The sequence below is a fragment of the Felis catus genome, chromosome B1 (assembly GCF_018350175.1).
Source record: "Felis catus isolate Fca126 chromosome B1, F.catus_Fca126_mat1.0, whole genome shotgun sequence".
In the NCBI taxonomy this organism is placed as follows: Eukaryota; Metazoa; Chordata; class Mammalia; order Carnivora; family Felidae; genus Felis; species Felis catus.
In genome coordinates this window covers 132,279,568-132,293,970 of record NC_058371.1, presented here as the reverse complement: position 1 = coordinate 132,293,970, position 14,403 = coordinate 132,279,568, and the positions used below count along the sequence as shown (strand labels likewise).

The 14,403-nt window shown below is 42.2% G+C and overlaps 1 protein-coding gene and 1 pseudogene across 3 annotated transcripts in view; both read left to right on the top strand.

Moving 5' to 3' along the window:
* The first annotated feature begins 11,405 nt into the window (after positions 1–11,405).
* On the top strand, positions 11,406–12,194 carry LOC101093518 (annotated as a pseudogene).
* Positions 12,195–12,584: 390 nt separating this feature from the next.
* Positions 12,585–14,403, top strand: part of HERC6 (HECT and RLD domain containing E3 ubiquitin protein ligase family member 6) — a 61,965-nt gene continuing 60,146 nt past the window's right edge. Inside the window, exon 1 of one of the 3 annotated variants that reach the window (XM_023252946.2) lies at positions 12,585–13,425. In XM_023252946.2, the coding sequence (XP_023108714.2) occupies positions 13,227–13,425 (199 nt within the window). In that variant the 5' untranslated portion in view covers positions 12,585–13,226. The remainder of the gene's footprint in view (positions 13,426–14,403) is intronic. The other 2 variants (XM_023252944.2, XM_023252945.2) reach the window with 2 other exon arrangements.

Sequence of the window (14,403 nt, the reverse complement as noted above, 5' to 3'; positions counted from 1 at the left end):
GCACCATGTATAATTTTATATAAGTGGGATCTTATGTCTTTCCCTCTTTTCTTTACTCCCTAACTCCTACTCTCACAAATCCTTTTTTTTTCTTTTTTTTAAACTTTTATTTATTTTTGAGAGAGAGAGAGAGAAAAAAACACCAGTGGGGGAGGGACAGAGAGGGAGACACAAAATCCCAAGCAGGCTCCAGGCTCTGAACTGTCAGCACAGAGCCTGCCATGGGGCTCAAACCCATGAACCCTGAAGATCATGACCTGAGCCTAAGTCGGACACTTAACTGACTGAGCCACCCAGGCACACACACCACCCCCCCAATCCTTTGTAGGGATCAAACTCACAAACTGTGAGATCATGACCTGATCCAAGTTCAAGAGTCAGACACTTAACCAACTGTGCTACCCAGGCACTCCTGCACTCTCACAAATCCTATTCATAGAAATAGATGGGATGTTCATTATTTATTTTATGAAAATGAGATTGTTTATTATACTAAAAGAAGGAAAAGAGAAATCACTTATTTCCAATGTGCTTTCTTAGCTTAAAAGTAAATCATGAGGGGTGCCTGGGTAGCTTAGTCAGTTAATTGTCTGTCTTGATTTTGGTTCAGGCCATGACCTCATGGTTCCTGAGTCTGAGCCCCTCATCAGGCTCTGTGCTGACTGCGTGGAACCTGCTTGGGATTCTCTCTCTCCCTCTCTCTCTCTGCCCCTCCCCAGCTCATGCTCACTCGCTCTCTCTCTCTCTCTCTCTCTGTCGTTCAAAATACATATAAATAAATAAATCATGAAAATTCCTCCAAGACTACTAGTATAGATCTAACTCACTCTTTTTGATGACTCCCTAATATTCCATTGGCTATGCTACAGTTTATTCAATCACTCTCCTATTAAAGGAAATTTCATTTAGTTTTCTTTCTCCTGCCAATCCAAGAAAGTTTTTAAAAAACATCCATATATGAATATCCTTACTTACAAATATGCCCTTACTTCTATGGAATAGATTCCCTGAGGTTATTTGTGTGACTGCTAAACCTAGGCCAGGGAGGGACTGGCAAACAAACTATGACCCATGAATCAAATCTGGTCTGCCCCTTCCCCTCCATTTTTGCATGGCCTGTGAACTCAGAATGGATTATATATTTTTTAATAGCTGAAACAAATAAAGAATAATATTTTGTGACACACAAAAATTATCTGAAATTCCAGTTTAAATGTATAAACAAGGTTTTACTGGACCTCAGTCATACTCATTTATTTATACATTGCTTGTGCTACTTTCATGATACCATGTCAGAGTTGAATAATCGTGACAAGAACATATGGACTGCATGGTTAAGTGTCCAACTCTTGATCTCGGCTCAGGTAGTAATCTCATGGTTTGTGGGATTGAGCCCTGTGTCAGGCTCTGCACTATCAGTGCAAAGCCTGCTTGAGATGCTCTCCCTCCATCTCTCTCTGTTCTTGCTTTGCGTGCATGCTCTCTCTCAAAATAAATACATAAAAATTCAAAAAAAGAATATATGGACTGCAAAGCCCAAAATATTTATGTTATCTGGCTCTATATCTGGCCCTTCGGTATACAAAAGCTTACTGACCCCTGACCTAAGCAATTGATATACTTCTCTTATTGTTATTAGGTGGACAGGGTAATTATTTTAAAATACATTTATTCTACGGTATGAGACGGAAAAATCAATCACTAAGGAATTTGGGGGAGGATTTAAAGCCGTATTTGAATTGTACATATAGTGATTATTCCCTCTGTATAAAAACTATTTTGATATTCAGATTTCAGTAATTACCAGCATAGGTATAATATCTGGGGTGATGGGAAGATACATTCTCTGGACAGGTTGCAGTTAGGATATACGACCTCTGTTTCTTTAACTGTCAAGTTCAGCTTATTCCTTCCTTCTTCGTGACTGTCCTACCCACAGTGCCTTTTAGCTGTCTAGGCATGGCCAGGCCACCAGCTGCTACTTGATACACCTGCTAAAATAAGCAGGGACTCACTGTGAGAAGCAGCAATTGAAAAGTATAAGTGAGGAAGCCAAATGACTTATGACTAATTCTTGGCAGAAACAGAAAGAGGGTAACAGATTACGGATAGATCACCTCAGCCCTAAACAGAAAAGTGTGCGTGATAATGGAGTCAAGGAAAGTGCCAACAGAAAACAAAAAAAAACAAAAAACAAAAAACAAAAAACAACAACAAAAAACCCCACCCTATCTTTATAGATAAACACAGAGAAATAACTGATTTCCCTTTTCTGTAGAAGTGTTCCTAGAATTGGCTGTTGTGATTAAAGCTGCCCTTGAAAAGGGGAAGCAATTAACTTAGGATTTTACAGGGAGTTAGGAATTCCAAGAGGCAGGAAAAATGAGCATATAGGAAGACCAGTCAACAGGTCACAGGGGGCAATGTGAGAATTTTCACACTTCAGACTGTCATTTTTGCTGAAGTAGGAAGTGTATTTGTTCACTGTTAGAACTAATGCCCAAGACCTTAAAAGAGAATAATTCCTCCTTTTCCCTTTGTCACCATGCATTCTATTGGATCTGCTGTTAGTCCTCAAGTATTGATGGGGGGCTGGTTCTCTAGATGAAAACTAAAGATGAGGATGCTGGGCATTCCATGGTGGCAAAGCAGATAGAAATCCTGCCTTCACAGAACATGCAATTGGGCAAGAAAAGACAAACCATAAACTCAGTAAATCAGTACATTCTAGACTATTTAGAGGTTGATAGATACAATAGAAAAAATAAAACAGGGAGGGAGTGAGATGGAGAACTAGGTCTAATCTTAAAAATCGTGGTCAGGAGAGGCCTCTGGGAGGTGAGACATGAGCCCTGTGCATGTTGGGGATGAGGACTCCAGGGAGGAGAAACCGAGAGAGCAAGTGTTCTGAGGTGAAGCATTCCTGGCTTTGCAAAGGGACTGTAAGGAATCCAGCTGGTTAATGGGAAGGAAACCAGGAGGAGAGTACTTAGGAATGGGGTTGTAGAGCTGAGGGACTTGTGGCTGGATTGCACAGCCGACATGCTCTTTGGCTTTTACTTTGGGTGAAATGAGTGAAAATTTCCCCGTAAAAATGGAGACCTCAGATCTAAGATCTGAAATCCACTCCTAAGTCTCCATATCTTCTGCCACCTTGTTTTGTCCCTCATCATCCATCCTCACTGCCTCCAGATTACCTCTGTAACACCGAGGCCACCACCAGGGGGCAGTGAGTGAGGCACTTGCCTTCCATGCAAAAGTTAAAGGCAGCGCCAAAAATCTCCATAGTTACTGATTTTCCTTACGTTTCAGTCTCTGAAATGGCACAGTAAAACACTGGTATTGATCCTTGCTTCTTTTAAATTTTGATATTTTGTTCATCATGGCTTTTTGGCGTTAGTGTTGATTTTTAGAAATACTGCATTAAATGTTATTTGGTTACTTAGATTTTTGGCATTCTTTCTCTTATTTTTTTTTTAAACATTTATTTATTTTTGAGACAGAGAGAGACAGAGCATGAACGGGGGAGGGTCAGAGAGAGAGGGAGACACAGAATCTGAAACAGGCTCCAGGCTCTGAGCTGTCAGCACAGAGCCCGACGCGGGGCTTGAGCTCACGGACCTCAAGATCATGACCTTAGCTGAAGTCGGCCGCTCAACCGACTGAGCCACCCAGGTGCCCCGGCATTCTTTCTCTTAAATATTGTGTCCAAGGTGTGTGCCTCACTCACCTCACCCTAGTCCCTGCTCCTATGCTGTCTCTTCTCCCTGTTTCTCCAGTGTCAGTCTAAACCAAGCGTCTGTAAACAGCTTCTGTAAAGGCCAGATAGGAAATATTTTAGGCTTTTCAGGCAATATAGTTGCTGTGACACTCTGCCATTGGAGCAGAAAAGCAGCCACAGGTAATGAGCAAACACGTGTGTTCCAGTATGTTGGAAGTTATGGAGAAGACACGTTGCTACCTAATATCTTCTCCTTCTTCCTTGGTGACAGGAAGGTAACAACCCCTTTGGGGTTGTAAGGCGCTGCTAAAAATTACATTTTACAGCATCTCATGCTACTACTACAGCCAGGCGAAGTTTTGGTAAATCAGATGCATGCAGAAATGTGGTATGGGATTTGGGGAAGCAACCTCATTCCTCCTTTTAAGCTGCTTAGAATACAGCTGTGACAGCTAGAACCCCGGCAGTCATCTTGGAACGTGAAGTGTAAATTAGGTTCTCTAATGAAGCAGATAGAAGGTGCGTGAGTTTCTGGAAAATAATGGAGCTGTCAGATGAGCTCCTGACTGCATACCTATGGGGTGGGGAGGAGAGCCAGAGGAAAAGAGAGCTAATCCTAAGCAGGCTCCATGCCCAGTGGGGAGCCCAAGGCAGGGCTTGATCCCACAACACTGGGATCATGACCTGAGCCAAAATCAAGAGTCAGTCGCTCAACTGACTGAGCCACCCAAGCACCCCTTACCTCAGCGCTTTTTATGTGTGAGAGAAATAAACTTGTATTTAAACCATTACTCTGTATTTAAACTATTATTATTTGACAGCTTTTTTATATTCAGATGAAACTAATCCTAATTTACAGGTAAAGCTGCACTAGTTCACACAGGTTAACAAATTAAGTGAAACAGTGTTTCATATACAAATTTCAGGCAGCCCTCAATTTATTATTGGCTAACATGTTTTGAAGCCCCTGGCTTGAGTGGTAACCATTTCTAGGATTCAGAGGCACTTTTCCTCTTTCTTCCCAGTTCAGGACTATGTTCTGGTGCTCTGAGATTGTTAACATTACAATGCAATGTGTTATGACAATTACAATAATAATACAACATGTGAGTACAGCATTTTGTTTCTTTTCTAAGTAATTTAAATACTAATATCTTCCAATGAGCATGGGAAAGAAAATCATTAAAATCCTTGTGAATAATTGTAAGACTACCTATAGAGAAGAGATGTCAACCATAAGTCAGCCAGCCATGAAAAATGGTTGCTACCATTAAAGAAAAAATAAAGAGGGGCGCCTGGGTGGCTCAGAGGGTTAAGTGGCCAACTTCAGCTCAGGTCATGATCTCAACAGTCTATGAGTTTGAGCCCCGCGTTGGGCTCTGTGCTGACAGCTTGGAGACTGGAGCCTGCTTCAGATTCTGTGTCTCCCTCTCTCTCTGCCCCTCTCCCATTCGCGCTCTCTCTGTCTTTCAAAAATGAATAAATGTTAAAAAAAAATTTTTTTAAGAAAAAATAAAGAGATCAAGTTGACTAATACTGCCATCTAGAGTTAGAAGTCAAAACTACCACTTCTTATCTATAAGCAGACAGGGTTGCCTGGGTGGCTCAGTCAGTTAAGCCTCTGACTCTTGACTTCAGCCCAGGTAATGATCTCATGGTTCAGTTCGTGAGTTCAAGCCCTGCATCAGGCTCCATGCTGGCAGTACAGAGCCTGCTTGGAATTCTCTCTCTTTACCCCTCTCCACTCATGCACAAGCTCTCTCTCTCAAAATAAATAAATAAACTTTAAAAAAAAAAACTGTGTAAGGTTGAAACATCAGGGTTTGTGGAGGTCAGTTCTTTTATTTTGGGTTTTTTTTTTAGTTTTTATTTAAATTCCAGTTAGTTAACATATAGTGTAATACTATTTTCACGTGTATAATATAATGATTCAACAATTCTATACAACACCCAGTGCTCATCACAAGTGGACATCTTTAACCCTCATCACCTATTTCACCCATTCCTCATGCCCTCCTCCCCTTTGGTAACCATCAATTTGTTGTCTATAGTTAAGAGCCTATTTCTTGGTTTGCCTCTCTCTTTCTCTCTCATTTTCCCTTTATTTTGTTTCTTAAATTCCATACATAAGTGAAATCATATGGTATTTGTCTTTCTCTTATTTCACTTAGCGTAATACTCTCTAGCTCCATCCGTGTCATTGCAAATGGCAAGATTTCATTCTTTTTTATGGCTGAGAAATATTCCCTTGCATATATATACACATCTTCCTTATTCATTTCATCAGGCAATGGACACTTGGGCTGTTTCCATACTTTGGTTACTGTAGATAATGCTGTGAACATAGGGGTGCATGTGTCCCTTTGAATTAGTATTTTTGTATTCTTTGGGGAAATACCTAGCAGGGAAATTGCTGGATTATAAGGTAGTTCTATTTTTAACTTTTTGAGGAAACTCCATAGTGTTGTGCACGGTGGCTGCACCAGTTTGCATTCCCACCAAGAGTGTAAGAGGGTTTCCCTTTCTCCACCTCTTCACCAACACCTGTTATTTCTTGTCTTGTTCATGTGAGCCATTCTGATAGGTAGGTCAGTTTTTTCTCCCACTGACTTGTACCAGCTGTCCTAATTGTCTTGTCTATTTGTGAAGAACCACTTGACATCTGCCAGGGAGCTACCTGTCAGTAACTGGGGTGGCAGCTGGAGTGTAATCACAAACTGAGCTAATGTATGGAATGTGTTAGATTTTCCATCTGTCCAGTCTAAGGGCTGTCCTAGCTAAGCAGCACAGAGAATGGACACTGAACTCAGAAGCATCAAGATTAAAGCAGAAGTGAGCCTAGGAAGAGGATGGCAGAGGAAAGCAATGGAATTGCAGTGACCCTTCTCAGGTGTCCTTCTTTCTGATCCTCAGGGATTGATGTCAGGGCTGTTTTCACCCCTCCTGACTGGTTTATTGTCTTTCCTCAGTCCCATTTGCTTGTAAGGACCTTTTGAAGGTTCATACTCTCTCTCATTCTCTTTGTAACATCCTTCTCACCTCACTTTGAGTAAGTGCTGTTTGGTAGAAAGGCAGTAGAGAAAGGAAGTATGATTTGAATCTGGGGTCTCCCATTTTTCTTACTATTTCTCTTGGGCAAATCGCTAAAATTTCCTGAGGCTTGGGTTATTCTTATCTGTATGCAAGGACATATATGGACCTTATGGGGCAGTTGCAAAACTTACATGGGTAAATCTACTGTGAGGGAAACTGGCATGTGGTAGGTAGTTAGGGAATGCTATTTTCTTTTGCTTCTCTCAATTCTCCTGTCTTCCAGAAATCACTGTTAGGAAAAAAGAAAAATAGGTTATTGGTAGGAAAGGTTAGGTACAAATTATCTTCAAAGATTGATTTTAAACATATGATGACAGTCAATTTATATTGTTTTTCTGTTTTTTTCACCTGGGTGTTCTCTCAGAAAGGGAAGTTCATTAGACACAATGATATGGTGGAAAGAAAAATCTTGGGCTATTCCACTCACTTATCTGTAATTTGAAACAAATCACTTTCACATCTCTGAGCCTAAATTCTTCATCTGTGAAATAGGAACAGTGTTCCTTCCCATGCCTACCCACTCTGTGCTTCTGAGGACACATGAGGTAAAACAGCTGGAAGGATTTTGCAAAATGTAAATCCTAATGTGAGTGATAATTATTACGTTTTGTGTACTCAGTAAAGATGAAATCTATTAACCACAGATTTTACTTAATTAATTCAGCTGATAGTCACTGAGTGCCTTTTAAGTGCCAGGCACTATATTTCACATATATTGTATAACAGACACTTTGCTAGGCTTTGGTGAGACTACAAAGATGTTAAGGTCTTTCACAGAGTTGGTTGGGCAAAGACGGAATAATATAACCATATGGAGCGAAATTAGTTTCAAGTTGGGGAGTGTGTGTATACTAAGGGCATCATTTGTTGTAGGAGCCTAGAAAGAGGAGTAACTGATATTATGGAGTCCAAGAAAGACTTCACAGAAAAGGCCTATCAGATGCACAAATTTTCAAAAATTTTCCCCATAAGGGGGGAAAAGGAAATTCTAGACAGAAGATACATTATGAACAAAGGCATGGAATTGGAAAAAAGCAAGTAGGCAATTGGAAAAGGCAGGCTGTTCATTGTGAAAATAGTCCCTGTGTATGGGTGGGTATATGAGGGTGTGATGCCTGTAACTGTTGGTGAGATGCAGCTGGAAAGGTCAGTCACAAGCAGATTACACAGGGCCGTAAATTATACACAAAGGATTTTGTATTTATTTTTCTGTAGCAATAGGCCTATTTAAAAAGCTAAGTAATATGATCAGACCTGTGTTTTCTGCATTTAACTCTTAGGAGAATATATAAGATCAATTAGAGATGCCAGATATTAGAGATACAGACATGTGAGAGATCATTGCAAAAGAGCTGAGGAAGGGTAGGAGTGGTGGAGGTAGAAAATGAAATGTTGCTGATCTGAGCCCACATCCATCCTTCAGCAACTAATTGATTCAGGAAGGATTTTGCAGTGGGGAGGGAATATGAGATTTTGCAGTGGGGAGGGAATATGAGTGGAACGGTTGTGAGGATGTGCCATCAACCTGAGGGGGGCACAAGAGGAGAGATCAGAGACCTTGAAGAGTGTGTTATAGTGGAAATTAAATAGGCTTTCTAGCCAAATTGACCAATGTTAATATCCTGTCACTCACATGCCAAAGTTACCAAAACATTGAGCCTGATTCTTTACCCACAAATGAGAATAATAATATCTATTTTACATGATTGATACACGATACAGAAAATACTTGTTGCTTATCTCCTTAGCGTCCGTTCCCCACTTCTTCCAGCAACACGCCCAGCTTTCATTTTGGAATCTGCCAAATGGAAACTCCTCACTCTCAGACCAACTGCTTGGGTGAGTTTCCACCCCCATGTGGCCAACAAATCTGCCAAGTGACTGACTCGATCTCCTGGCAGCCTTGATTGGCTCAGGGGGAGACATGTGAGAGCATCACACCTAAACACCACATTCTCCAAGGCTGTGAAGCAGAGAGTTGGATATAAAGATTAGAGTTGTCATGAGGGAGAGAACTATAGTTACCATGTCTGGTCTGCTGTTAGTGTCTGATCAAGGATGTAGAAGTGGCTGCTTTTCAGTACAAAACCGAAACATGGAAATAAGAGAAGGCAGAGAATGGAGAGTAGATCCTGGGAGGCTCTAGGTGTCATTGAAATTAAAAGGCTGTTTGTCACCCAAGTATCTCATGATCTATTTCAGGGCATAAGAATATCTTTTATTACACACAAGGCAATTCAGCTAGGGTTTGATGCCTACTAAGATGACAATTTAACCTCAAAAATTACTCCTACCTCTATATTATTAATGTTTTTGTTTGTTATTTTGTAGCAAGGAGGAAGTTTGGAAGTTCTCTGGAAAAATAAATGTGATGTATAGTTAAAAATAAACAAATAAATAAATAAAGATTAGAGTTGTCAAAACTCTCTTGCTATCTCAAAGGAGCCGGAAGATGAAGTCCTCATAGCAGGAGATAAGGTGAAGAGGTACAGAGAAATGGAATCATTAGGACATTAAGCACTTGTTTTCTTTTTAGGATCTTTTTTTTTTTTTCAACGTTTATTTATTTTTGGGACAGAGAGAGACAGAGCATGAACGGGGGAGGGGCAGAGAGAGAGGGAGACACAGAATCGGAAACAGGCTCCAGGCTCTGAGCCATCAGCCCAGAGCCCGACGCGGGGCTCGAACTCACGGACCACGAGATCGTGACCTGGCTGAAGTCGGACGCTTAACCGACTGCGCCACCCAGCCACCCCTAGGATCTTATTTTTAAGTAATCTTACACCCAATGTGGGGCTCGAACTCACAACCCCGAGATCAAAAGTCACATGCCAGCCAGTTTCCCTGACATTAAGTCCTTGTTGACAGTCTTTCCTGAAATCAGCCATGCTGATTGGACTTTTTAGTATGTGAATGTCAGAAAACTCTAAGTTAGGCAATCTGTGCAATAACAAGTACCTTCCAAAAACTCAGGGACTTACAACAATGAACACTGATTTCTCACTTATGCTACAAAGATTACCTGTAACTCTGCTAGGTTATTGTTTCTAATCTGGGACCCAGGATGATGAAGCTAATCTCGATCTGGAAAATCAACAGTTGTAATAGAGGGAAAAGACAGTAGGTAAATAATTGTTGGCCCTTAAACCATCTGCCCAGAAGACACTCCATGCTTGCATGTCATTGGCCAGAACACATTCACATGCTCAAGCTTGATGCCATAGGGCAGAGAGGCAAATCAAATATTTTTGAATAAGCATAATGCAATCTACAGTAAATTTCCCTTTTGCTTCAATGAGCTTAGGTCATATTTTCTGTCACTTGCAACCAAAAGAATCTTAACTGAGAAAAACTGATGAAAGAACTAAAGTAGATATTTTACATAAAACAGCCAACACATAGAGTGCCTGAGTGGCTCAGTCAGTTAAGCATCTGACTCTTGATTTGGGCTCAGGACATGATCTCACCGTTGGTGAATTTGTGCCCTGTGTCGGGCTCTGCGCTGACAGTGTGGAGCCTGCTTGGGATTCTCTCTTCCTTTCTCTGTGCCCTTCCCCTGCTCATGCTATCTCTCAAAATAAATAAATAAACTTTAAAAATAAATAAACAAATAAATAAAATAGCCAACACATGGTAAACATTCAATAAATGGAGCTACCATTTTCAAGTGCATGAGCACAGATGAATTGAGAGTTATCTAGTTATCTCTTTCTCAAGCAATAGAAGTATGATCGCTTTAAGTTGCATTGTATTTACTTATCTCACTAACTTTTATTGAGTTCTTTTTATGTGGCAGACACTGTGCTAGGTGATGGGGACACAATACATTTACATGTTAGCTCTCCAGTTGATTGTTTTTTTAAGAAATACATACAGGGTAGGTGCCTGGGTGGCTCAATAACTTCAGCTCAGGTGATAATCTCACGGTTCATGCATTCAAGTCCCAAGTCAGGTTCCTCACTGACAGCTTGGAGCCTGCCTGGAATTCTCTCTCCCTCACTCTCTAACTCCTCCACCGCCACCACCGCCCCCCCGCCCCTCCGCTTGTACATGTATGTATGTACTCCTTCTCTCTGTCAAAATAAATACATAAACTTAAAAAAGTAAAAATAAAAATAAAACAGTAATGCCAATGATGGCTAACATTGTCATAGTCACCAACGACCTCTATTTTGCCAAAGCTAAAGATCAATACTCAATCCATATCTTGTTCAACAAGCAATTGTCAAAGATGATCATTCCCTTGTTCGTCACCTGCTTGGTACATACCACCCTTCCTGGTCTTCCTTCTAGGATCCGTCCTCTGTTATAGGCTAGCCACATTCACCTCCCACTGAGTGATCTCAATCCCCCATCTGGCTTTAAGTATCCTTTCTACACTGAGACTCTCAATTTTATGACTCCACCCTGACTTCTCTGCACAACTCCAAAACAGTTAATCCTATTGCCTCCTTATATAACAAGCATCCCACAGTTAATACCAGACTGGACTCCTGACCCACCAGCCCCAAAGTGAAGCCTCACTCAGGCTTCCCCATGCCAAGAAAGGGAACCACCATTCACCCAGCTGTTCAGGCCAACCTTGGAATAATCCTCATCCCTTTCTTTTTTTCTCTCCTCCTTCTTCCAACCCATCAGCAAATCTGTGGACTCTTTCAAAACATCTTGAATGTGTTCATTTCTTCTCTCCTTCCTTCTAGGGTACTGCCTTAGTCCCAAGGGCATCCTTCCAACCTGGCCTCCTACAGCAGCCTCTCCTAACTGGCTTTTCTGCTTCCATTTTTGTTCTATTATATTCTACATGGCAGTCAGAAGGAATCTTTTAAAACTAAAGTCAGATCATGTCACTTCTCTCTTCAAGACCTTCCAACTGTGCTCTTTCTTCCAGGCTGCTGACATGCCATCCAGACTGAGAAAGACCCGGAAACTTTGGGGCCACGTGAGCCATGGCCACGGCCTCATCGGCAAGCACTGGAAGCACCCAGGAGGCCGGGATAATGCTGGTGGCATGCATCACAGGATCAACTTTGACAAATATCATCCAGTTACTTTGGAAAAGTTGGTGTGAGGCATTACCACTTAAAAAGGAACCAGAGCTTCTACCCAACTGTTAACCTTGATAAACTGTGGACCTTGGTCAGTGAGCAGACACGGGTAAATGCTGCCAAAAACAAGACTGGAGCTGCTCCTACCATTGATGTGGTGTGATCGGGCTACTACAAAGTATTGGGAAAGGGAAAGCTCCCTAAACAGCCTGTCATCGTGAAGGCCAAATTCTTCAGTAGAAGAGCTGAGGAGAAGATTAAAGGTGTGGGGGGAGCCTGTGTCCTGGTAGCCTGAAGTCACATGGAGAGAGGTTCATTAAATACTAACAACTGCTTTTCTTAAAAAAAAAACAAAAACAAAAAAACAAAAAAAAAACCCTTCCAACTGCTCTCCTTCACCCTCTGCCATTAGATATGAACATGATTCATTCCCTCATGTCCCATGTCCCCTAAGCTCCCTGCTCAAATGTCACTTCATCAGAGAAGTGTTCTCTGAAATCTTATCAAAAAATACAAGTTCCTGGGACGCCTGGGTGGCTCAGCTGGTTAAGCTTCTGACTCTTGATTTCGGCTCAGGTCATGATCTCATGGTTGTCACTTCAGGCCCTCAGAATCCCTAGTCAGGCTCCATACTGGCAGTGCGGAACCTGCTTGGGATTCTCTCTCCGCCGCCCCCCCCCGCCCCTCCCCCACTCATGCAGTCTCTCTCTTTCAAAATAAATAGACCTTAATAAAGAAATAAGTATTTAAAAAATACAACTTCCTTCTGACCCCACTATTACTTTACTGTTATATTTCTTCATGTTGTCACTTGACATTATACTATTTACCTGTTTATAAACAGGAGAATGTTAGTACCATGAGGATTTTGCATTACCAGTGCCAAAAACAGCTTAGAAAATGCTTCGGATGCTTTTATTAAGCATCCTAGGCATTATTCTAACATTATGTATTATCTGTTAAATTACCCTAACATTAGATTTGCTGTATTACTGTCCACATTCTCATTGACGTGGTAGCTGAGGCACGGATTCCTTAGGCAACTTGCCCAAAATCACACAGCTCATAAATGACTTAGCTAGTATGTAAGCAAATCCAGAAGCTCTTCTTCTGGAGTCCCTCTCTGCTCCTCAGCACTCGAGGGTCACGTTTGATCCACAAAAGCCATTGGCCAGGGTGCTGGATGACTAAGGGTGCCAGGGCGGTGCTGCTGCGGGGTGGGGAGTCGGCCTCCCTGATGTTATCAGACTCGGGCTGTTCCTCCTAGCCTCCAGGTTTCCGGCAAATCAGCACACAGCCTGTCACTAACCTTGGCGAGCCGGTCCAGGCTTAACGCACAGCCACTGGAGGCCGGGCGCGGGAGCGGGATGTACCTGTGCTGGGGCGCCAGCACCAAAGGACCTCTGCGCCGGAGGCCTGCGGCCCGGGGCGGTCCCGAGCTTCGGCAGGCCGCCAGCGGGGAGCGCCACTCGCTGCTGCTGCTGAGCGACGGCGCTGTGCACTCATGCGGGGACAACAGCCGGGGCCAGCTGGGGCGGAGAGGCTTGCAGCGCGAGGAGCAGCCAAGTAAGTGCCCGGGGCAAAGGTGCGGGGCGCGGGGCCAGGCAGGGGATGCTGCTGGGAGTCCCGGGTCCCCTGGGCCTCCAGAGGCGGGGAAACGTTGCTCCACGCCTTCGCGCGCAACTTCGTCAGTTTCGTTTTCCAGATGCGCGGTTGCTTTCGGTTTCCAGTTCATCTTCAAAGCGAAACTGACAGCGAAACTAACGGGACCGCGTTCCTTTAAAAAGAGACATGGTACTTCCCACTAAGCCTCTCCATACTAGTCCTTGGTCGAGCGAATCTATCTGGGCCGATCAGAACGACCTTCCAAACTGGTTTATGGGCGGGACACCTCTAACTCTCAGAAATAGCCCACGGCGTCTTTTTTTTTTTTTTTTAATAAAATACATAATAGTATTTTTACCATTACTGATTATTATAACACAGGAAAAGAAATTGCCTATAATTCCTATACCCAAAGACAACTACTAATATTTTGATGCATTTCTTTTTTCGCTTTTTTCTATCATACATTTAATTTTATAAAAGCATGTCATTATATAGTTTTGTATACACAGTATTATGCAACCCTGTAAATTGCGCTCTTATGAAACATATCATGAACATTGCCCTTTTATTATGATTTTTTAATGTTTATTTATTTTGAGAGAGACAGCTCAAGTGGGGGAGGGGAAGAGAGAGAGAGAGAGAAAGAGAGAGAGAGAGGAGAGAGAATCCCAAGCAGAGTCATCAGCGCAGAGCCCCACGCGGGGCTCCATCTCACCAACCCTGAGATCATGGGCTGAGCTGAAATCCAGAGTTGGTGGCTCAACCCTCTGAGCCACCCAGGTCCCCCTTATTGTGTACTTTTGGAAAATACATTTTAAATTATTGCATAACATTCTAGGCTTTAACAGTGCAATTTAATTATTTTTCTTTGTTAGAAATTAGGTTTGTTTTGTTTTGTTTTGTTTTTCTCATTAGGGGCTTTTATAAATAATACTA